The sequence below is a fragment of the Papio anubis genome, chromosome 3 (assembly GCF_008728515.1).
Source record: "Papio anubis isolate 15944 chromosome 3, Panubis1.0, whole genome shotgun sequence".
Lineage (NCBI taxonomy): Eukaryota > Metazoa > Chordata > Mammalia > Primates > Cercopithecidae > Papio > Papio anubis.
Genome location: NC_044978.1, coordinates 34,518,035 through 34,543,071, shown reverse-complemented (window position 1 = coordinate 34,543,071; position 25,037 = coordinate 34,518,035). Strand labels below are relative to the sequence as shown.

General features: G+C 32.6%; 1 protein-coding gene across 7 annotated transcripts in view; it reads left to right on the top strand.

Moving 5' to 3' along the window:
- Positions 1-23,918, top strand: part of RBM46 (RNA binding motif protein 46) — a 50,209-nt gene extending 26,291 nt beyond the window's left edge. For 2 of the 7 annotated variants that reach the window (XM_009207743.4, XM_017959146.3), the window contains exons 5-6: positions 14,548-14,607; positions 21,681-22,745. In XM_009207743.4, the coding sequence (XP_009206007.1) occupies positions 14,548-14,603 (56 nt within the window). In that variant the 3' untranslated portion in view covers positions 14,604-14,607; positions 21,681-22,745. Of the gene's footprint in view, positions 1-14,547; positions 14,608-21,680 lie in introns of all 7 variants that reach the window. The other 5 variants (XM_009207741.3, XM_009207742.4, XM_017959145.3 and 2 more) reach the window with 4 other exon arrangements.
- The last annotated feature ends 1,119 nt before the right edge of the window (positions 23,919-25,037 follow it).

Sequence of the window (25,037 nt, the reverse complement as noted above, 5' to 3'; positions counted from 1 at the left end):
TTTAAAACCAAGAACTGCTTTTGCAAGAAATAATCCATCAGTTTAATATCCCTTCCTTTATAGAATTCAAAGCTCATGCCTGCCTATTTCACAGCAGAACAGCTGGACAAAAAAAAAAAAAAGATTCAGTCAGTCAACTGTTTTATTTGCATGATGACATGTAATTGTTTTTCGGTTATTTTCTTCTCTGAATTTGCTAACCAATTACTACAGCCAAAAGCAAGGTTTTTATAAAACAAGGCAACTACTTAAAAGTTTGGAAATAGTTTTCTTTTTGTAACAGAGGATCTAGGAAAATAATGATATGTATCAAAACATGCCATGTGGGGAGTATCTGTCCCATAGTTAGGTTTATTAACTGTTGAAAGTGATCCTTTGTATTTTATTTACTTCATAAATCTATATAATCATGCTTGATTCTTTACCCTATAACTTCTTAATGTCTTTGGTTAATACAGTCCTAAAATACTCCTTCTAATAAACTAGTTTTAATAGCAGCTACTGCTTTATTAATCTGTCTGATTTTATTTAATTCATATTTTAAAAAATGGTTTTAAAAATTTCCCTTTATATCAGATGACATTAGAAATTGTGTGTATATGTTCCATTCTTAAATGTTAGTAGCAGTTCATAATTTTGCCACATGATGTCCCTAAATACAGATTTTTTAATGTGGCTTTAAAAGAAATTTTAATGTTACATTGATTTTTAGCTCCTCTTTTTCTTACCTTTCTTTTTTTTTAGAATCAGAAAAATCTTTGTGAAATGCTCTACTTAGTCTTCTTCAGCCTATCATGCCCTTATCTCTGCTTCTTGTTTAATATTTAGTAGACAATAATTTTTTATGCTATAGCAGTGTAATTAAGTGAATGGACTCGTGAATAAGGAGACAGAAAATGTAGAATGATGGTTTCACTGTGACGAATTTATTTTGTGCTTTAAACTACTTTAAAATTCAGTGTTTCTTCCAGGCCTTTTAGGTAAAATCAAAAATAGTATCTGCCCTTACTAGTTAATATCTAATAGTTCATCAATCTCAGAGCATTTCGTCCTCTTTCCAAGACCTGGTAGTACATTACCTCCAAGAATGGTTCCCTTTCCTGTGAAACCTCAAAATAGTAGGGCAAAAATTAAAAATCTTAGTATCCCCAAATAATTAGAAGCTTTAAATCACCAGAATATTAATAACTCCTTGGATTTTCATGCTCCTTAAAGTGATAGTATTTGGTCAGAGATGTATTAATGACATGTGGGTTCTTATTTGTCTTATATATAGCAAGTAACATTTGAGCTCTAAGAATGGATTGCATATGAAATTTTATGTACACAGTAGTTCATAGTTTAAGAAAATAATTTGGGTAACTAAATAAATTTAGTTTGCCTATGTATTGCTTTGATTCAGTAAATATAATCGTTATACTACACTAATAGTGTTATCAACTTTACTATAATTCTGTTTATAACTTTGGATTAAAAAGTATATAGGAGCACAATCATCAGAAAACATCAATCTCTTACAGTTGTATTGCTTGGTAATTTGGTGTGTGTACTTTGTTACTATTCTTCCGTGTTTAAACAGTATACCTTGATTTCTGTACACAAATTCAAGGGATTGGCACTTATTTAAATAAAAATGTAAACCATGATGTAAAACTCCAGCTTCTTTTAATAGAGTAGATAAATCATTGTTGACCTATGCTTTGCTTTTTCTTTTGTGCAGTTTGATTGTCCTTCCATTCATTATGTGGTCTAAGTATGTTTTTATTAGTTACTTTTCTTTTTTGCACTTTTCTTTAATCCTGTTTTGTATGTGGATTTTTGTAAGACTGAAGCCCATTTACCTAATTTTTTTCTTGTTAACTTTGTTTCAGCAATACATAGTTCCAGTCTGCTTGTTTACTGACCAGATTATGGGGTAAATGAATATTCACAAAATTTGAAGCATATGTGCCATCTATGTAGATGGCTTTTTTTTATCCTGCTGTTGCCCAGTTAATTTTTGGTCCAAGGGTGACCAAATCTGTAGCTACGAATTTATGAAAGTATTGGAAAATTTGGGGCACAGAATTTACAAGGTTCCAGGTGAGCCATTATCAATCTTTGCAAGACAGGTCAAGGTTGTATTCAGAGCTATAAATAATTCAAGCAGTGAAATGCTGGTTCATTTAAAGGCGTTTCATCTGCATGTATGTGTGTACATGTGTTTCCTTGAGAGAATAAGAATCGCTTAAGGGATTCCTTGGTGTGAACTTAGGTGTGTGTATCAAGTATAGAAACAGTGATTATACCAGAACATTGAAAGATTATTTCTTTTCGCTTAAGAATTAAAGGGAAAGAGGCGATACTAAGCAAAATATGATTGCTTTCACTGTGTATGCACTCACTTAGTTTCAGAGAGGGATTTACAAATGAGATAGTAATGATTTTCTCTTTATTGCTTAATATTTTCCCTATTTTACTTAGTAGATGGACTTAAGATTTTTAAGTTATTGAAATACCTGTATGTATGTGTGACTCTGCTATTTCTCACTAATACACTGGTGTTCTAAAACTCACTTTTATTGATTTTTTAAAATCTTTACATTTTATTTTCTTATTTATGTATTATTTTTATTGTGATTTATGCTCCAAGCAGGGAGTTGCTACATTAGCTAATGTGGCTTGGGAGAAGGATGGACAGGGTTTTCATCAATCCTCTGAGGCCTTGGAAAGCAGTTTCATGATGTCACATGCTCTCATTCGAATTAATACATTAGAGAATTATTTCATTGCCTTTAGATTTAATCAGTATTTTTCTGTAATGATTATTAATTTTATTTTTTTATTCTGAAATTCTTTATAATGAATTTTCTATGACAAAAACTTCTATAATCAACTCCCAAATGTTTAGATAGCAGGCATGAATAAATGGAAATGAAATCTGAATTTAGTTAGCTTATTTAATTGTTTATCCTAGAATGCTCTTTAAATATATGGTATATTGATTCTAGAAATTTACACAAATTCAATACAAAACCCAGCTTAGGAAAAGTTGGAAAGATGTTCAGTTTCTCCTCCACTCAATTTCTTATCCTGCAGAGATGACATTGTTTCATTTCAGTAGTGCACTTACCTAAGTATTATATTAGTCGCCCTCTGTCTTTTCTTCATCCTTTTTACTGGTAAGGGTAGGTTATTCACTTGCATTCCTGCCTTATTCCACAGAAGATTTGAGGTGGCTCCTTAAAAATATGTAAAATACAAAAAGATTCAGATTTTAAATTGAAGACATTGAGACAATTGGAAATTATGATTAGGAAAATAAAGCCAGGCAAAACCAAACAATAGGTTGTTTAGGGATAGACGATTATGAGGTAAAACCATAAAAATGCCAGGGAATTACTAACATTTAAAAGTTACTACTTGGAGGGAGAAATTGGAAAGGATTCAAAGGGACTTCTGAGGTATTGATAATTTCCTTTTTCTAAACCTGGGTGATGAGTACATGTTTTCATTTTTTTAAATTATGTAAGGCATACACATCTATATTGTTTATATATTTCTCTGTTTGTATATTTCATTATTAAATTGGGAAAGAATGAAAGCCAGCCAAGGGTGAGAACTTGTGTTATTTTGTCAAAATCTGATTAAGAGTCTTTCTACTCTAGAGATTCTCAAATTAATATAACTCAAGGTAAAATAGAAAAGTTACATAGTATCAAGACTAAATAATTTTATTCTACTCAGACTGTTTGGAATGTTTTGTTTGCTTATGGGCACCATAATTTAATTCAACCTTGACAACTAGGGTGAGCTTGAAAACTCCCTAATATGTAATAGGACAGTGAACAACTGAAATATTTGGAGCTGTTTAGTGTGTAAATACTAATACTCACAGAGGAAATGTGATTGCAGTTTTCAAATGTTTGAAGTGCTCACACATGGAAAAAAGACTTTAGTCTTTATCTTTGGAGCTCTAGGAAGTGGTATTAAGTCTAAAAGAGCAAAGTTTTAAGGAGGTAGATTATGGCTTAACGTAAGTCAGAACTATCTGAGCCTTTCAGCTACTAAAAATTCTGTATTCCTCTCAGTACAAAATAACAAGTAAAAATAATTTTTTAAACATTTATTTTAAATCTGTGAAATATATGGCAGAAGGAAAGAGTCTTTACTAGACTATATTAGCTCAGAATTATGTTCCCTAATACCACTTGGAATATAATGACCTTGCCATTTTCAAGCCCTCTGAGAAATTTACCTTCTGCAAACTGTGATTTAAGAAAGTTTGATTTGGGAATTTTTATTCTCATAAGAATATCCCTTTTGCTTATTCATTCCTTTAGGCTTCTATACTCGTGTTTAGTTTATTAACTGGCAGATGGCTGATTGTTAAACCTTGTTAAAATGTGTTCCTTCAACAAATACTTACCCAATGCTGTTTTGTGTAAAGTTATAAGGATCACTAGTGAATTAGACACAGCTGCCGCTTTCATAGACCTTACATTCTATTGAGACCAATATTCAGTTAGAGTTCTGATAAATGTGCTGAAGTAGTACAGGGTGTTATGAGAACATACAATTGGGTGACCTGACCTAAACTGGCATGGGGGGTCAGGAAATGGTACATTGCACTTTCTTTCAGGAAAAGGAAATTAAGTACTGTGGCATAGCATATAGGCAACATAGGAAAAAAGATTATGGCATTTGGAGCCAGATTTCCTGGGTTCACAGTCTAGCTTCACTACTTACTTGGAAAAGTTACTTCTCTGTCCTTCAGTTCCATCATTGTAAAATAGGAATGATGATAACAGTATTTATCTCATAGGGTAATTACATGTATTAAATGAGTTAAAATTGTAAAGGGCCCAGAACATTCCCTTTTATATATATTAAGTACCATGTAAATGATGAAGAATAATTATTCAGAAAACAAATCCAAGATACCACTTTCCAATCATATATAATATAAATATTAGAAATAATAATAGTTAAGATTCTTTGAACACTTATTATGTGTGAGATTTTGTGCTAAATGCCTTTACATGATGTATTCTCACAGTTCTTTGTGGTAGATAGTGTGTGTGTGTGTGTGTGTGTGTGAGAGAGAGAGAGAGACGGAGTCTCGCTCTGTCACCCTGGCTGGAGTGCAGTGGTGCGATCTTGGCTCATTGCAACCTCCGCCTCCCGAGTTCAAGCAATTCTCCTGCTTCAGCCTCCCGAGTAGCTGGGATTACCGGCATGTACCACGATGCCTGGCTAATTTTTGTATTTTTAGTAGAAATGGAGTTTCCCTGTGTTGGCCAGGCTGGTTACGAATTCCTGACCTCAAGTGATCCACCTGCCTCAGCCTCCCAAAGTGCTAGGATTACAGGCGTGAGCCAACATGTCTGGCCTGTGGTAGATAGGATTTTAATGTTGACAATTCTTATTTTTTTTTAACAAACAGGCTTCAGTATGTTAAATAATTTGCCCAAGATCCTAGTTAGCTTAAGAGGCTGTGCTTTTAACTTCTATCCTTTGTAAATTCACATGATTCCAATGGAAAACTGGTTTTTGCCTAATATTAAACATTGGATAACAGACAGTGGACTTGTGAAATATTATTGGCAAATTATGTTTCTGTAAGTTAAAATACAATGAGATGGGCTTTCGGTCTCACCTTACCTTTTTTCCAGAGACTATTTTGGCTTTAGGAAACCTACAGGCCCATGTACCAGACCCCACTCCATTGTAGTGTTGACCTGAGACATCTGGTTGAACTCTGAGTTATTCTGAGTTAGAAAAATCTTGTAAACATATCTTGTTTACAAGGTAGCTTCATGATTTTTAAATGTACCCTAGGATCAGCATTGCCAACCAATGAATGGCATGTGTCAAGGTGGCAGCTGATATATGTCTTTCCGCCATTCAGATTCTAGACAGAACATCAAACAGGTAAAGTTTGTTTGTATCTATTTCCTGGTCCCCTGTTACTTGGTACTCATTTTACTCTGATTATATTCAAAATATCCCAATATGTAGTTTAGCCATATAATTTATCAGTCCAATATGTTTACACTTTTTCATTGTTACTTCCTTGGTCAGGAACTTATCGTGGCTCTTATTGAAGTATAATCAAATACTCTGAGCTCCACATTCTCCTGTTCAGAATGCTCTACTGTTTAGCCCCACTTAACCTAACCATAGCTTCCATTTCCTGCTGTGATCGTCTGAATTTGCCATGCTCATTGGTAGGTCTAGGCCCTTCCTATTGCTGTGCACTGTGCTTAGAGTATTCTGCTTATCCTCATCTACTTTTATATTAAGCTTTTATTGGACACAGTAACCCAAAATGACTTTTTCTTTATGATATTACTCAATTTTTATATTTTTATTTACTCTTAACATTGTTCATTCATCAGTATATATAAAGCCAGTGGACTTTGTACATGTATGATTTGTTGTTATTCCCTGCATTATATGGGGGAGTACTGTCTCCTTTAGTACTCAGCATATGGTGCTTTTCAAATAAGTTTAAGCAATCTACATAAAAGATAAAGTTTCCAAGGAAAGGTACATTTGGGCTGTGCTTTGAGCAAAAAGAAGAAAAGATTGGTAAAGAAATAATATGAGATAGGAAGTTGACAGGTATAAACACGGGCACGGTTAAATTATGAATGGTGGTTAATGGGCTGAAATACCTGCATATACGTCACCAAAGTAAAAATTATCAGTATATAATTTTTAACATGCTCATGTTGGAGGTTTCAAAATAGTAGAAACCCTTAAACAAATGATAATACAAATAAAACATATCAAAATGTATGGAACGCAAGGCCGGGCGCAGTGGCTCACACCTGTAATCCCAGCACTTTGATAGGCCAAGGTGGGCAGATCACCTGAGGTCTGGAGTTGGAGACGAGCCTGGGCAACATGGTGAAACCCTGTCTCTACTAAAAATACAAAAATCAGCTGGGTGTGGTGGTGCGCACCTGTAATCCCAGCTACTTGGGAGGCTGAGGCAGGAGAATTGCTTGAACCCAGGAGGTGGAGGTAGCAGTGAGCTGAGATCACGCCACTGCACTCCAGTGTTACTTAACTTCTCTGTCCTTCAGTTCCATCATTTGTAAAATAGGAATGATGATAACAGTATTTATCTCATAGGATAATTACATGTATTAAATGAGTTAAAATTGTAAAAGGCCCAGAATATTCCCTTTTCAATAAACCCTTGAAATATAGACTGGGTTTGGATGATTTTATATTGGATATGTGTATATTTTATATATATATATATAAAATATATATGTATATAAATTTGTATAGTGGAATAGGAGATTTAGGTTGTAATTGTTATTTTTAAACCCTCTGAGAAAATCTTTGTCTTTATATCAACCAAATATAGTATAGAATATAATGATTTGTTATGAGCAATTTTTAAATTTCTTTTAAAATTCATTATATAATCCACAGTTATATCTAGCATAATCTATTACGTTTGATCAAGGCTTCACAAATAGGAAATGTCAATCACTTATTGTATGTTATTTCTAATTTTTTATTACTAGCATTATACTTTTATATTCTTCCACACAGGTGTAGACTGAGAAGATGGTGGTGTTCCTTTCAGTTTAGTTTCCTAAAGACAGGAAAAAACCTTGAAAATTCGGGGTGCTAATATAGCAGGCTTATTTGGAATACATTGGAATCCTGTGCACTCAGTTATTTTCTGTCTTCAAAGAAGAAATAGTATGACATATCTGAGAGTCTGAAAATAGTTTTTATCTTTCATATCATTTACTTTAAAATTTATGTGGAATTTTCTCTCAAACTAAAGACCAGTAAAGTCTTCTTTAAAGATATAGAATATGCTTTTGTAATTAGTTTTCATTGACTTTTAAAACTTCGTCACATCTTTGTAGAACAAGTCATCTATCTGCAATGTTGTTTTCTTGAAAATAATGAAAATTAAGAGCCTACTTAGATTTTTACTTAGTTTTCGCTTATTTTGGCCCTTATTCCTACATAACTTCTAGAAAACTAAATATAAAACATTTAATGAGTCCCATTTTACAGAGAGGTGGTAAAGATGTTGACTCTGATCTTTGAAGTTTAATGTATCCTATTCTTATTCTCCACTTTTTGACATGCCTTTTCTTTCCCCTAGTCTCTTTCTTATTGTCTTGCTTACTAAATAATCAATTCTGAAATAATTTCTCAGAATATATTCATTAACAGTTGTTGCTTTTTAAAAAGGGATGACACAAATAAGATGGTAAATTAAATTGGGTGAAAGTACCAGTTAGTAGCAACCTTGCATTTGACACTAAATTGAGACTCTGCTGATAGTTTTTGCTTTTGTTGTGGGAATTATCACCATCTCTTCTATATTCTGACAGAGATTTAATTCTTATACACTGGTAATTTAAATCCCAGCATTTTTCCTGTTAAATTTGATTTCATTCAAACCAAAGATTAACAAAGCTAATTCTAAAACTCCAGGTGATAGATAGTGAAGGCATTACGAAGAAAAGAATTATTCTGTATTTAATAATATTTCTATGTAGCATCTGTACTGAGAATCATTATAGTTTTTAAATTTGTCTGAATCATATGTGCTCTAGTTTGGTAGTAACTATAAAGTGATTTTATATTTTATCATAATTATACATTATCAAGTTCTCCTTTATGTATATCACTGGCAGGTTTTTATATCCCCCCCCCCTTTTTAAAAAGAAAACTCCTTAAGCTGTAACATTACATACTACAAACAGAAAAGTGCACAGATAATGAGTGTAAATTCAGTAAATTACCATGAGGGACTATGTCTGTATAACTCACCACCGAGGTAAAGATATAAAATATCAACACTCCAAAAGACTCTATTTTTTTTTTTTTTTTGAGATGGAGTCTTGCTCTGTCGCCCAGACTGGGGTGTAGTGGCGCTATCTCAGCTCACTGCAAGCTCCACCTCCCGGATTCGTGCCATTTCCTGCCTCAGCATCCTGAGTAGCTGTGACTACAGGTGACTGCCACCACGCCTGGCTAATTTATTTATTTATTTATTTATTTATTTATTTATTTTTGTATTTTTGGTAGAGATGGGGTTTTACCGTGTTAGCCAGGATGGTCTCGATCTCTAGACCTCGTGATCTGCCTGCCTTAGCCTCCCAAAGTGCTGGAATTACAGACTTAAGCCACTGTGCCCGGCCCAAAAAGACTCTTGTATGTTCTCCAGACATTACTTTCCTTCCTGCTCAAAGGAGGCCACTCCTCTGACTTATTCTATGTATTTTTGAAACTTATATAACATTTTATATCATCTTGTCTGGCTTCTTTTTAACATGTTTGTGAGATCGATTCATTCTGTTTCATGTAGCAGTACTGTTCATTTGCTCTCATTGATGCCAGTGTTTCATCGGAATGTTATATATAACTTGCTGTCTTTGTTAGTGAAAATATAAAGAACTATCAGTTTGGGGCTGTTTGAATAATGACACTCTAAAGATTCTTGAACATAGTGTTTTTGGTGCTCATTTGCACACATTCCTATTGAGTATATAGGAGTGAAAGTGGTGTGGGTCATGTTTTTTAAACTGTAGTAAATAGGGCCAAATAGTTTTCCAAAGTAAGTATACTGATTTACACTTTACTAGCAGTAAATGGGAGTTCCAGTTGTTTCACATTCTTGCCAACACTTATGGTATCAGTCTTTTACATTTTGGATATTCTGATTAGTGTATATTTCTTATTGAGATTGTAATTTTTACATAATGATAACTTACGATATTGATCATCTTAGGAGGGTTATAGGGCATTACACTATTGTATTGGTGAAGTATCTTTCTTGTTCACGTCTTCCTCATTCTATTGGTTTGTCTGTTTTTTACTTTATTACTTTATATACAAGTCCTTTATTGAATATATTTTTAAAATATCTTGTTCTACTCTATGACTTACCTGTTTATTCAGGTATGTTTTGAAACATAGAAGTTTTTAATTTTAATATGATTCAATTGATCAATCTTACTAGTGTCATTTGCATCCTGCTTAGAAAACCTTTACTCACCGCAGGGTCATGAAATATTTTCTGTATTATCTTTTAGAAACTTTCTATCATCTAAATTTAGTGACAATACGAAGTATCACTCCCCCCCCCCGCATATGAATATTCACTTAACACCATTTTTTGAAGACTTGCCATTTTCCCATGACTCTGCAGTGCCACCTTAACATAAATCAAGTATGTATATATACACTGCCTTCTAATACACACATATATGACTTATTCTGGATATTAACATTCTGTTTCATTGATCTGTTTGTTTTTGCACCAATACCACATTGTCTTAATTCTGTAACTTTATATTTTGTAAATAATATTTTCTCACTTATTTTTTCTTCTTCACAATTATCTTGACTTTTCTCAGCCCTTGAATTTCCATATGAATTTTAGAATCAGCTTGTAACTTTATACCCCAAATCAAAATCCTAATGGGATTTTGATTGGAACAGAATTGAATCTGTAGATCAATTTGGGAACAATAACATTTTTATAGTATTGGGTCTTCTGATGCATGAACATGATACCTGTCTTCATTTACCTAGGCTTTTAAAAAATTTGGGCTTTCAGTAGTTTACTGTTTAAATGTCTTCTACATCTTTCTCCAGAATTGTACCTAGTTTTAGTTTTTCATAATGTCATCATAAAAAATAACTTACCTTAATTTCAGTTTCTAATTGTTCCTGCTTTATGTGAAAATGTATTTTTAATATAGTGGATAAAACTACTTGTTTGTGTCAAATAGTTTGACTCTACAGTAATTTTTCTGCATACACTTTAATCAACTAAATGTAAAGATCTTTTTGTTCCTTTCTATCCTTTATACGTTTCTTTTTTTCTCTTGCCTTACTGCACTGGCTAGAACTACTTTTTCAACATTGAATACAAATGATGATAGGAACCATCCTTATAAACTTTCAATATTTCTCCATTAAGATATGGCGTGTGTTGTAGCTTTTATTGTAGAAGCCCTTTATCACTTAAGATATTCTCTTTTATTCCTGCTTTGTACGTGTTTTTATCATGAATGGGTAATGAATTTTGTCAAATACTTTTTTGCATCTAGTTAATTACATCATTTTTGCCTTTTATTCTTTTAATGCAACACGTTGCATTGATTGATATTTGAATGTTACATCAATCTTATTTCTGAAGTAAACTCAATTTGGTCATGGTACATTATATATTGCTTTTTTATATATATTTTTTTAATATATTGCTAAAATTTATTCGGTATTTCCTTTAGGATTTTTACATCTGTGTTCATTAATGAGATTGGCTCATTCTTTTCCTCATAAAAATAGTTGGGAAATGTTTTAAATTTCACTGTTCTCTGTAAGAATTTATGTAAGATTGGTGTTACATCTTTTTTTGAATATGTGGAATATTATTTACGAGACCATCTTAGTTTAGAGTTTTTAGCCCCTCTTTTATTAAGGCTACCAATATCCTAAGTATGGTTAGAGCTGCATCCCATACATTTTCTTTTTCTTTTTCTTTTTTTGGCACTGGGTCTCACTCTGTCACCCAGGCTAGAGTACAGTGGCGTGATCATGGCTAACTGCAACCTCCGCCTCCTGGGTTCAAGCAATTCTCCTGCCTCAGCCTCTCAAGTAGCTGGGATTACAGGTGTGCACCACCACACCCAGCTGATTTTTGTATTTTTAGTAGAGACAGGTTTTACCATGTTGCCCAGGCTCGTCTCCAACTCCAGACCTCAGATGATCTGCCCACCTTGACCTCCCAAAGTGCTGGGATTACAGGTGTGAGCCACTGCACTTGGCCTTGCATTCCATACATTTTGATATATTTTATTTGTATTATCATTTGTTTAAAAATATTTTCTCTTTTATATTTTGATTTATTCTTGAACCTTCAATATTAATTTCTAAATATACATTTAATGTCCTTACCAACATGCTAGGGATTAAGTCTCTCATTTTTCCATTTGCATTCTGTTTTCTTTGCTTGTTCTGTATTACTTTTCTTATTTCTTGCCTTTTTTTAAACATAGTGTTTATTTTGACTTTCTTTCCTTTAGCTGTATTAATTATACAGTCTTTAATCTCTTAGTCATTACTCTATAGATGCCAACATGCATTCCTAACTTACTGAAGTCTAATATTAATTAGTATTTTATCACATCCCAGACAATACAAGGAACTTAGTACACTTTGACTTTTTTCATTTCTTTTACAATTTATGTAGTGTCATTGGTACTTACATATATTTTGAACCTTATACATTTAAAACCCCACAATACCCAATATAATAAAAATACCTAGCTATAACTGTTTTTAGACTTAATATACATTGATATTGATTTACACATTTATCATTTCCTTTACCATCTGTTTCTTCCATCTCTAAGCTTCCACTAGAATTGTATGTTTATTCTACCTAAAGAATACTTATTCATATTTTCTTTTGTGTGGATATGCTCATGACAGATTATCTCAATTTTTGTTTGTCTGAATGTATTCTTAGTTCACCTGCTGTTTGAAAGGGTATTTTTGCTAGGCCCGCAGTTATTTTACTTCGGCCCTTTGCAGTTATTTTACTTCAGCCCTTTGCAGTTATGATTCCACTGTCCTTTAGCTTCTATTATTTCTCTTGGGAAATCTGTTGTTGATCAGCTTGTTGCTCCTTTGAACATAAATTGTGCCATCATTCCCTGTACCCAGCTACTTTTAGTATTTTCTCTTTATCTATGATTTTCAGAAGTTTTATATTATGGATGTGACTTTTGTATAGTCTTCTTAGTTTTCATCTTGCTTGGTACTTCTGGAGTCTAGGTTAATGTATTAGTAAGTTCTATGTTACTGTGTTTTCAAATACTGCATTTGTTCATTTTCTCTCTTCTTTCTTTATGGTAATCCAACTCTACTTATGTTAAACCTTTTTATTGTAACCTGTATATTGATTATATTTCTTCTGTATTGTCCATCCTTTTGTATGTTCAGTCTGTATGTTTTCTTACCTGTTTTCTGGTTTGTAATTTTTTCATCTATAAAGAATTTAAAAGGTTTATCATAAGAACCATTCATTTAGATTCATTTCTCAGTTCTAGAATTCCATTTGAGTCTCTTTTATGATTTCTACTTTCTTCCAAAAATGTTAGTCTTTTATTTTCTTGAGTGTATTAGACATTGTTATTTCAATACTCAGTTCTGATCTAAATACCCTGTGGATCTGTTACTGTTGTCTGCTGTTTCTGTTGGTTTTAGGTGATACGGATTTACCTCCTTGTATGACTAGTTATTTTTTATTCAATACCAGATATTGTGTATGAAAATTGTAGAGACAATTTGAAGGCTAGCATGATGTTATACTTATTCATAGAAGATTTATTTTGGCTTCAGAAAGGTGGCCAAAGGACTGACAAACCCAGATTACTTTAATCTAGGCAGGGATTGAAGTTAAATTCAGTCTCTGTTAAAGTTTGTCTGTTTCTGGTTCATTTTTCCTCAGTTCCAGTCATTCCTTGTTAGTAGCTCTTTAGTTCTAATTTTAATCTTCCTAGCTTCATTTGTCTCTTGGCATCTTCTGTTAATCCCCGAAAGGGAGCTTTTGGGGATTGGCCAACCCTTCCAGGGGTAATGCACCTCCCAAAGAGGTGCACATACCTTTGGGTTTTCTACTTGTCTGAGATCACAGCCCCATAATTCGTCACTGTCTTGGTTCTCAGTGACTTCAAACAGATGTTTTTGATTTTAATAGTTTCTTACATTTTCTAGTTCTTACCAAGAGGTTTGATTAATATTACCTAGTTCATCATGTAAAAACAGAAGAAATTGTGACTGTTTTTATACTGAATTATAATCTTTAGATGGTTATTTTAAAATCTAGTTTTCTATAGATTATCAGACATTTTTCATTTGTTTATACTTTTATACACAATTTCTTAGCGTAGATTTGGATATACATCCATAACAGAAAGCTTTAAGGCATATGAAGAGATAACCACTAAAATAGATGGATGCCCACAGTTGTACTGTATATGACCAAATTAGATTTCAAGTAGATAAAATTTAGCTATTAGGAAGAAAGATTTAAGTTTAGTATTATTTTGGCCATCTATCTTTTTTAAGACAGCAAGGAAATGCTGTTTCATATGTAAAATAACTACACCTTATACAACATTTCTATTTCCCAAACTTGCTTAGATTCTTTGGCTTTCTACTTATCAGAAATTGGGTGATCTCGTTTATTTTTAAAGTCTCTTTTTTATCTTAGCAGGGTAGTAATATTTAGAAAGATAAACGATAATTTGTTTAGAAAGATAAATTTTTTTCCGATAATGTATTACTCATAATTTTCATTCAAATATCAAAATATTCTTCTCTTTGTTCATCTTTGTAGAACTCCAGAAATAACTATTTGCCCCTTACTTCTTTTTCTGTAAACTTGTTTTTTTATTTACTGATCAAAAGGTTTTTAACTAAAATCAAGGATTCCATGCACTTCCAAGATAAGGATAACATCAATCTAAAGACTCAATTATTTTCTGTCTTCACTGCTTACAGACAGGGAACACAATCTCTTCAGCCTGGACCTGTGTAGAAGAATTTGGAGAAAATAAACAGGTAAGAGTTTATTAGGTAAAAGTCTCTTAGGAATATTATGTAATATAGTTAGTTGTCAGAAAACCAGTTGTAAATTGTTCTTTATAATGAAACTAATGAAACTTTATGAAGTATTTTGTGTAATAGCCTTGTTAATTATAGACTCATTAAGCATATGTTTTAAAAAGCTAAAGTGATTTCTGTATTTCAGGTCTTCTCAAAACATTTAACATGCTAGTATACCTTGAACCACTAAGATGGTAAACAGTATTATAAATTAGATACATTTGGAGTTAGTGTGTTATTTATAGATTATCCAAGTATTTCTCAAAAGTGTCTGAAAATAGGACTCTCTTGTTTTTCAACCTTAAACCCAAATCTTATTGCAACAATTTGGAATAAAAGTTGTTTTACTAAGACTTAGTGTTTAGTTTATTCAACAAGGTACTTCTTGAGGAAGACGCGTTTTAGTAAGAAGTTAAAAGATAGCTTGTTATTTGAGTCAGGATTATTACTTTACCAAGTCTTTTTTTACATGTAGAGGGAAAAGAATGTGGTGTGTTCTAGGATATAATTCATGTACTACTACATCTGTGTCCTTGAGTTAAGTTAACTTGACCTGTTTGTGCTTCACTTCCTCATTAACAAAGGGGATAATAATAGTACTTACATGTCTGTTATGTGGATTCAGTTGTACTAATTTTGTGTGATTATTTTTATCACTTAATATGTGATAAATAGTGGCCATTACAATTAATATAATCTGTTCTCAGACTCAGAGAAATGCTTGTTTTACTGGAGACTTAAAATTTTATTTTTAAAAGATCTTAATCTTAGCATAAAAATTCAAATAAGTGATGCCAGTCTTAGAGGTCCTTACAACTTTTTATAGTTCAAAATTTGAATTACAAGGACTGATTTTACTCATAGAAATAAAACTTGAAAAGAATTGTTGCATTTTCTAAGGCTTTTGCCCACATGGTTTATTTAGTGAGCTACAACTTTTTTTTTTTAAACTGAAGCCTACCTGGATTGCTGCAGCTCTGATTGTAATTTTTTCTCTCATAAGGCTGCTGTTCTATTACTTACTTTCCAAATTGCTTAGAAAGTAGTATTTCTAAAAAGGGATGGGATAATCATTCTCTTTTTTTTGAGATCGGATCTTTGCTCTGTCGCCTAGGCTGGAGGCAGTGGCTGGTCTGCCTCACTGTAAGCTCACTCCTGGCTTACGCCATGCATTCTTCCGTTCTCTCAGCCTCCCGAGTAGCTGGGACCACAGGCGCCCGCCACCTCGCCCGGCTAGTTTTTTATATTTTTTTTAGTAGAGACGGGGTTTCACCGTGTTAGCCAGGATGGTCTCGATCTCCTGACCTCGTGATCCACCCGTCTCGGCCTCCCAAAGTGCTGGGATTACAGGCTTGAGCCACCGCGCCCGGCCCATAATTATCTCTTAATACAAAGGTAGCAAACTAGAAGCTCTAGATGTGGTATTTTTTTTTTTTAATGGAAAGCAACTAGGCTTATTTTCAGTACAAATAAGTATCTGTTGTTTCATTCTTGATGCTCTTTGTGTTATTTTTGTGTGTTGCCTTGCCTGAAGGCATTTGAGCTTTTAATTGCTGCATTTAATATATTTGAAGATTTTGTTCTGTTTTGTTTTTAATGTTTTCCTGTTATGTATTAACTCTATTAAGATTTCTTCCCTGATACTCAAAGTTCAGTGAAATAACTGCCTCTAAGGTCAAACAGGTTTGGGAAAAACTATACTAAATACTTCCTTTGGAAAATCATAGTGCATACTAACATCCTAGGTAATTGAGGTAGCAACCTGTTTAATGTATAAGCCTATCTGTTCTGAATTTTTCTTGAGATTATTTGGCTATAGGATGCTTGTTTTGAGAAATTCTTGCACTTTAATTGTATGGCATGTAGTTTGGAAAACGCTGAAGCTAACCCAAAGACACACTTGAGTTTTGTTTTTGTTTAATATGTTTCTGACTTTATTGAGGTATAAATAAAATACAACAAAATGCCCATATTTAAACTGTACAATTTGTTTCATTTTGATTTATGTATGCATCTGTGAAATGACACCACAATTAAGAAAACAAACATTTCTTTCACTCCTAAAAGATGCCCTATGCCCCATTGTAATCCATTCTTCCTTCCATTCTGTCTCAGGCAACCACTCTAGATTAGTTTGTATTTTCTAGAATTTCAAACCCTTGCTTTCGAAGGTTTAAATTGTAATCTTTAGATAATTTAGAATTTCATTTTAAAGAAATTTCATTTCTTTAAATATTTTCTCTGCTTATTTAGCTCTTGATTTTCTATACTAGAATAGAAAGTACAAAATAAATGATAGATATTATTTATACTTATATGATATTTTAATCTCTGTGTTTGAACCCAGCCATATTTTATGTTCTGGGAATGAATAGTATGTACGTACAGCTAAAAAAAAAAAAAAAAAAAAAAGTTTTTTTTTTGCAGATAAAATTTAGTGTTTCAGTGAAAGTAAGTTATTGAGATAGTTATTTCAGTCGTGGTTATTGAACATTAGAAATTGAAATAATAAATGGTACAAAAAGGATTTTTTTAAAAAAAATTTCAATACAGATCCCATAGGAATCTAAAGAAATGCTTAAAATATGTGTTAAAGGTCTGATAAACGTACTTCTTAGATGAAAAGATAAGGTGTTTCATCCTTAACAATGGTGGGAATGTAAAGTAGTATAGTCTTAACTACCTTGAAAACAGTTGAGCAATTTCTCAAAAAGTTATACTGGGAATTACTGTATGACTCAGCAGTTTCATTCCTAGATACTTACTAAAGAGAATTGAAAACATATGTTCACACAGACACTTGTACATATTATTCCTTAGCAGCAGCATTAATAATAGCCAAAAGATTGAAACAACCCAAATACCTATCAACTGATGAATGAATAAACAATGTATAATCTAGCTGTATGATGATATATTATTCAGCCATTAAAAGGGATGAAGTTCTGATACATGCTGCAACATGTATGAGCCTTGAAAGCATTATGTTATGAAGTCAGTTCCAAAAGACCACATAAATTTATATAAAAAGTCCAGAATAGGCAAGTCTATAGAAATAGAAAGGCTTGTAGTTGCTGGGGCTGAGGAAAGGGAGAATGGGTGTGACTGCTAATAGATACAGGGTTTCTTTTTAGGATGATGAATATGTTCTGGAATTTTATAGTGGTGTTGTACATGTGATAAAAATCACTAAGTTGCACACTTAAAGATGTATCAGAAAGTGGATGGGTGTGGTGGTAGAACTCGCATAGCTAACAGAGAAGAAAAACCAATTGTGAGGAATATGTTTTTTTAATGAAAAATTAGTCTAAAGAATAGTCAGAAACAAAAGAAAAAGGGAGTCAAAATTAATATGAGAAGACACTTTTATCTCACTTTAAAGTCTCTATTAAGGGTTTTCTTCATCTTTAAGACAGAAAAGCAGCTAAGAATTAGTGATGTTTGGTCAAGATGTGTAAGACGAATTAGAAACAAAACAAGAAATACATTGAAGCAATATATCTATCCACTGTTTACATTTTCACTGAGAAACATACTGGTGTTATTTGCTACCAGACTGTCTTTGTGTTGAATACAGAAAGGTGGTAGACCAAATTACAATAGCTGCATAAACAGGCCTGACAAGTGTGTGGTATATGTACTGCCAGTCTCTATTCTTGCTCCTGTGTCAGATGTGGCATAAGTCATCACTCACTTTCCTGTTTATTCCAGACACACCACCAGAATCTTTCTGAATCTAAAATTCCTATTAGCCATTACTGCTTAATTGGAATTGCCACTTAAGGTTAAGTTTATTTGCTATTTTTTGTATATATCAAATTTGTTCGATGAAAATATTTGTATTCCATATATAAATATGAAATTAAAAGTAACATTTGATCAGGTTTTCTGTAATAATCCACTATGTCAGAGCAGTTGTTCTCTCTTTTTTTCCTCACAAAACAGCCTTTTCTTCAAGTGAAAGTTTAGCATATAAAACAAGGGAGTTGAAATAAGAAGTATGGGAATGGGCGGTGCAAGTGAAAACCAGGTAGCTTAGAGACCAGCACTGTGTGCTTTAGTTCTGTCACCCCCATAATAACCTCTTCAGACAGTTTCTCTCAACCATGTTTAAGAAGATTGCCAGAGTAAAAAAAGCTTAAGGAAGTGGAAATAATACTTTCCTAGGAATCAGGAGGTGTGAATTTAACTTGTTCTTTGTCTATTCAGCTTTTGTCTCTGTCATTCATCAGTGAAAAAGGTCATTTGATTTAGAGTTTAATAAGGTCTGAACCTATTCCTGGTTTGTGATTTTGAATGAGTGAATTTGACTCATCAAAAACTATCAGTATCAACAAGAAAAAGACAAAGCCAATAAAAATAAACAAGGGGCTTAAACAGATACTTTACCAAAGATATTTAAATGGGCAATAAACATGTTGTTAGTCATAAGGGAAATCAGAATTAAAACCACTGTGAGATACAATAATTCACTAGAATAGGTATGATTAAAATCTCTGGCAGTGCCAAATGTTAAGATGTGGAGCAACTGGAAGTGTCTCATATTTTACTGGTGTGAATATAAAACAGTCATACTGGAGAACTCTAAAGCAGTATGGGTCATCTGTCCTATGACCTAGCAATCCCATTCCCAGATATTAAAACATATAACCCAAAAGAAATTAAAGAAATTTAATTAAAGAAATTAAAACATATAACCAACAAAAGATTTGTATAAAAGTGTTCCTAGCAGTTTTATTCATAATAAAACTTAGAAACAACCCAGATATTCATCAGTAGGCAAACAGATAATGAAATTGAAGTATATTCATACAATGAAATAATACTCAACCATAAAAAGGAAGAAACTACTGAAATATACAATGTGAATGAATGTTAGAAATTATATTAGGAGATTGTCTGGATTAGCTTTCTGGAATAATTTTACCAAAACAAGCTATTTGAGTTTTGACTTAGCAAGGCAAGATATGTCAGTGGATTCTCTTTGAATGGGAAAAAAAGCATTCTTACTTTGTATAGAAGCCTCCTCTTTTTGTAACTAATTTTTTACTGGTAAAAATTAATTCAAATGTACTTAAAATTATGTTGAGAGAAAAGGTAGACATAAAAATGCTTACTACATATTTTATGAAGTCTAAGAACAGGCAAAACTAATCTATTGGAGTAGAAATCAAAAGGTGGTTGCTTCCAAGTGAAGGTCTGTTGGCTGGAAAAGGGCACAGGAAATTTCTGGATTGGGGATATGTTTTATATCTTGTTTTGAATATCCATTACATAGATTTATACAATTATCAAAACTCATTGAAATAAACATACGATGTATGCATTTTATGTGAATTGTGTATCAATGTTCAAAGTGTTAAGGCAATTTAATAACACTTAGTGTATAACTTAGACATTCTGAAATTGGCTCTGTGTCATTCCTTAAGAAGGGATCGGAAGTACAGATCCTTGTCTGAGGCAGAAACAGTGGGATTGAAGAGCTAAGGATGTTCATTGGGAAGAAAAACTAGGGCTGGGCAAATAAGTATATGCTAGGAATTTTAACTGATTTAGTTATGTATTATTTTCTTAAAATTAGAATTTCTTTTTATTTCCTATGATATGAAAATTATGTTATAGTAGAGCTGAGGAAAACATGATTGTACTTCTAGATTCATTCCACTAAGCATTTTCAGCTTACATTTCATTCATTTAAGTTTGGTTTGTATTGTATTTTCTAAACAGCTAGATGTCTTCCTGAATATATTTAGATTCTTAGTGATTTTAGTAATAAAATTTATTTTTGAAATGCTTGTAAAATCTTACAAACTTCTGAAACCTTTTGTTTCCTAATCTTTGTTATTTGTGAGGGGTTTTTTTCCTTTGGATTTATGCTACATGAATAAAGTCATAATCAACTTTTAATTTTGTATTTAATTTTGTCTCCTTGAAAATACACAATATAACAATTGATCATTGTATATATTTAAGGGCTTAAGTTCAAGGTTTACAGTGGGGACTATCAGGAATGCGGATAAGCTAAGCATTTTGCTAATAGCCAACTGCTTGGCTATCCACTTTCTGAAATTTTTCCCTGAAGATAACCTTCAGTATCCACATTTCATGAATAGGCTGCATTAGGTCTTGAGTGGATGTAAATGCAAAACAAGTTATTTCTCTTCGAAAACTACATTTCTCTGTTTGCAGTAGCCTGCTCTTCTAAATTGAATTGTTGATGACCACATTGTTAAAATTTGAAGAGCTAGGTGTATTACAGATAAATGACTAGTAAGGAATTGACTGTATTTGCATAATAATTTTCAGGAGGAAAGAATCAGACTTTTTTAAATACAGCAATTATTTGGGAATACATGGAGCCAGTAATGGTCGCGTTTACACTCAATACCAAACCCTTCAGGTGAAGTGGATCCTTTAAAAAAAAGGGAAAAAAAAAGCACCAGGCATGGTGGCTCACACCTGTAATCCCAGCACTTTGGGAGGCTGAGGCAGGTGGATCACCTGAAGTCAGTAGTTCAAGACCAGCCTGACCAACATGGTGAAACCCCGTGTCTACTAAAAATACAAAAATTAACTGGGTGTAGTGGTGGGCGCCTGTAATCCCAGCTACTTGGGAGGCTGAGGCAAGAGAATCTCTTGAACCCAGGAGGCAGAGGTTGCAGTGAGCTGAGACCGCACCATTGCACTCCAGCCTTGGCAATGAGTGAAACTCTGTCTCAAATAAATAAAAATAAAGAAAAAAATTGTATGGTATATAGAGTCATCCTACTTTGGATGTTAGAAAAGTAAATGTTAGAAAAGTAAATCAAAGTAATTTCTCATTCATTTTCAAAATACTGAAAATATTTGGAACTGGTTACTCTAAATGTATTTATGTGTTCCTGGAACAGATCACTTTGTTGATCTTATGGTACCATTCATAAAAAGGTTATAAAATTTGTCTAATTAGAATTTTATAATGCTGGAAATTAAACGTATATTTAACTGATTTTCATTTTTCCTTTTTTTTTTTTTTCCCCCTGAACTAGGTCCTTTCTGATGTTGCTTGAGCTTACTCTCCTGCAGTTGATCTCATTCCTGTTGGCTAAACATTAAGTCCCATGACAACATTAAGTTAATGCACCTATGGTGTAGGCATCATTTATAGTACTAGGACAGTATTATAGAAAAAAACCTTACCTGTACATTAGATGACCTAATTTCTTTTCTTCTATTCCTAGAAACACCATAATGTTTCTAAATAATGATTTTATAGTCATTGTCACACCCTTGGCTTATTTTACAGTAAAGAACATAGTTGAGTTTTTGGAAGGTACAGGATTTAAAAATTTGGTCTGTAACATATATACACACATAAATGTTGCAGTTAATGAAACAGGAAATTATTGATGCATAAGATGAATGTTTATTGTGAAACAGCAGTATTTCAAATATAATTATTTTTTAATAATTTGGTTTAATTTTGGATATTTTTCTATACTATAAGTTGATAATGGTTTTTTGAAGTAACTATAAGTTGATAATGGTTTTTTGAAGTTTATTTAATAAAGATGATTCATTTTACTGTTTTATCATACCAGTAGGACTTTTAATGTTAGTATGTTGAGTTAGATAAATGTTTATATTAGTGTTTAAATAATGAAATATTGGCCAGCTAGTTTATACCAAATGTTTTTGCAGTCCAGGGGTGAATGTTTCTGCTGGTTTGATGCCTAATACAACTTCAAAGAAAAAAAAAACAAATATGAATTCACTGTTTTTTATCTTTTCTTCATGGACTACCCCTTAGAACCAAATTTAAAAGAAGCTTCTTTGTAGAGCAAGAGAAATGAGATGTCTCTTTTTCTATAATGAAAACCCCAAGAAATAGTAGATATCCAAGAATTCATTCTGGTAAGATCTCTGAAACATTGTGTGACTAAAGGAAAGGTAATGCTGACAAAACTCTGAGGATTTATAGTGCAGTGAATGCTGAAATAATCTTTAACCAGCAATATAGTGTCATCAAGATTTCCAATGTTAGAACATTATGTTAAAATGTGATTATTATTTTAATGCTTTGTCTCTTTAAATTAAATTTGTGTCCATAAAGATGTGCAGCATAATTGTTCATGTATTTATTTACAGACTACAATTTCCGTCGCAGCTCAATAAATAGTCTTTCCCCTGTTAGTGCTACCCTCTCTTCTGGGACTCCCAGCGTGCTTCCTTATACTTCAAGGCCTTATTCTTATCCAGGCTATCCCTTGTCACCAACAATATCACTTGCTAATGGCAGCCATGTTGGACAGCGACTATATATCTCCAATCAGGCCTCATTCTTCTGAAGAAAATACTAACATTAGTACGAAAATTTGTGTAAATTTGTAGTAGTAAACTTGCAAATTAAAATACTGTTTTATTTTAGAATCGGGTTTGCACATTTGGTTTTAGAAAGATATTCTAAAGTACTAAACATCAGCTATAATTCAGAATAACATGGAGTTGCAGAATTTATAAAAATGCAGAGTTTAAAAAGTTATTCAGTGGTTTCTCTTGATAAAGGTACAGCAAACTACTATTCTTTTTAAACTTTTGGGATTTTCTTCTAATTCCTGAGTGGGCAATAGAACCTAGTCATTTATGTTAATTTTTTGCATAATTTTACTAAATAGCATTTCACGAAAAGCACTTGAAGACAATGGTTATAGTAGATTTGATTACCAAGGATCACTATCTGTACTGGAGATTAGAACAATTATATGACCAGAAGCATCTAACCATTATGTAGAAAGAAATGAAGAGACAAAAAGATTAAGATACAAATTTTCTGCAGTACTAAAGAAAAAGCAGTCTACCATTGTGGTCCTTGAAAATAACTATAGATATTTTTGTTATTTGTTATGCACAAATTATAATTTTGCTGTTAATGTATTTAAGGAGTTTATAGTTATGCTTCATTTGTGTTTTTGATATTCTTTGTATTGTTTTAATAACAAGTGTTACGGGTTTTTAATGTTGAAATCATGTGTTAATTTTTGTACTTGAATTCAAATGTTTTGACATTAAATATGTGATGCTTCTAATATGTGTGTTTTCTTTTTACAAGAATGACAAAACCTTTAGCTCTCACAATCACGTTGAGCTTTTCTTGAGAACATTTTCACTTGTTACACAGTCATAGGCTCAGTGCTTTCATGAGACTCAAGTGAAGGATGTTGAAGAAAGAAAATTGTTTTTATATACTCAAAGGAATATAAATCATTCTATAAAGACACACACATGTATGTTTATTGCAGCACTCTTTACAATAGCAAATACATGAAATCAATCCAAATGCCCATCAATAATAGACTGGATAAAGAAAATATGGTGCATATACACCATGGAATACTGTGCAGCCATAAAAAGGAATGAGATCATGTCCTTTGCAGGGACATGGATGAAGCTGGAGGCCATCATCCTCAGCAAACTAACACAGGAACAGGAAACCACCACATGTTCTTGTTCATAAGTGTGAGCTGAACATTGAGAACACATGGACAAAGGGAAACAACCACACCAGGGCCTTTTGGGTGCTGGGGGTGAGGGGAGGGCATTTAGCAGACAGGTCAAAAGGTGCAGCAAACCATCGCACATGTATATCTGTGTAACCTGCATGTTTTGCACATGTATCCCGTTTTTTTTTTTTTTTTTTTGGAAATAATAGTTTTGCAAAATAGTAAATTATTTTCAGGGACTAAAAGAAATACTTTGTTAATAGACCCACTGAAGTTTCTGCCTTTCAGTTACGAATAATTAATGAATTCAAGTCATTTTGACTTAAATATTTTAGTATACATTGATAATGATTTCTAATGATAGTTTTTATAATTGATGTCTGAGAAATCAGATAACAAACTTTACCTTTTTTAATCAACTCATTGTGCAGCTGTATGGGACATAGGATTTGTAAACAATTTGAAATAGTTGCAAATATCTTTTTCTGCCCAAGTTTCAAGCAGAAGTTACGTGGACATTAATCTCAGTTTTTTCAACCTTTAAATGTTCATTCCATATAAATCATATATAATACTTACAGTTTACTGCCTTAGATTTTCTAATTTAAATGAGCATAGACACTGCTTAACAAATGCTGTATTTCTCTTTACTCAACTGTTTGAATTGCATAGATTTTGCTCTTTAATTGCCAGGTATATGTGGCTCACAGGTGCATATCACTCAGCATACAGTGAGTATTTTGTTGGTGATTGTGGTAATACCCTTGGAATACAGAGGTTACTCAGACTCCAAGCCGGAAGAAAAAGTGACACTTAGTTTTTCATAGAAATGCTTGAAATAGCCCATCATAACAATTGCAAGTTTCCACATAGCTTTTTCACTTTCAAAAAAAAATCAAACAATTG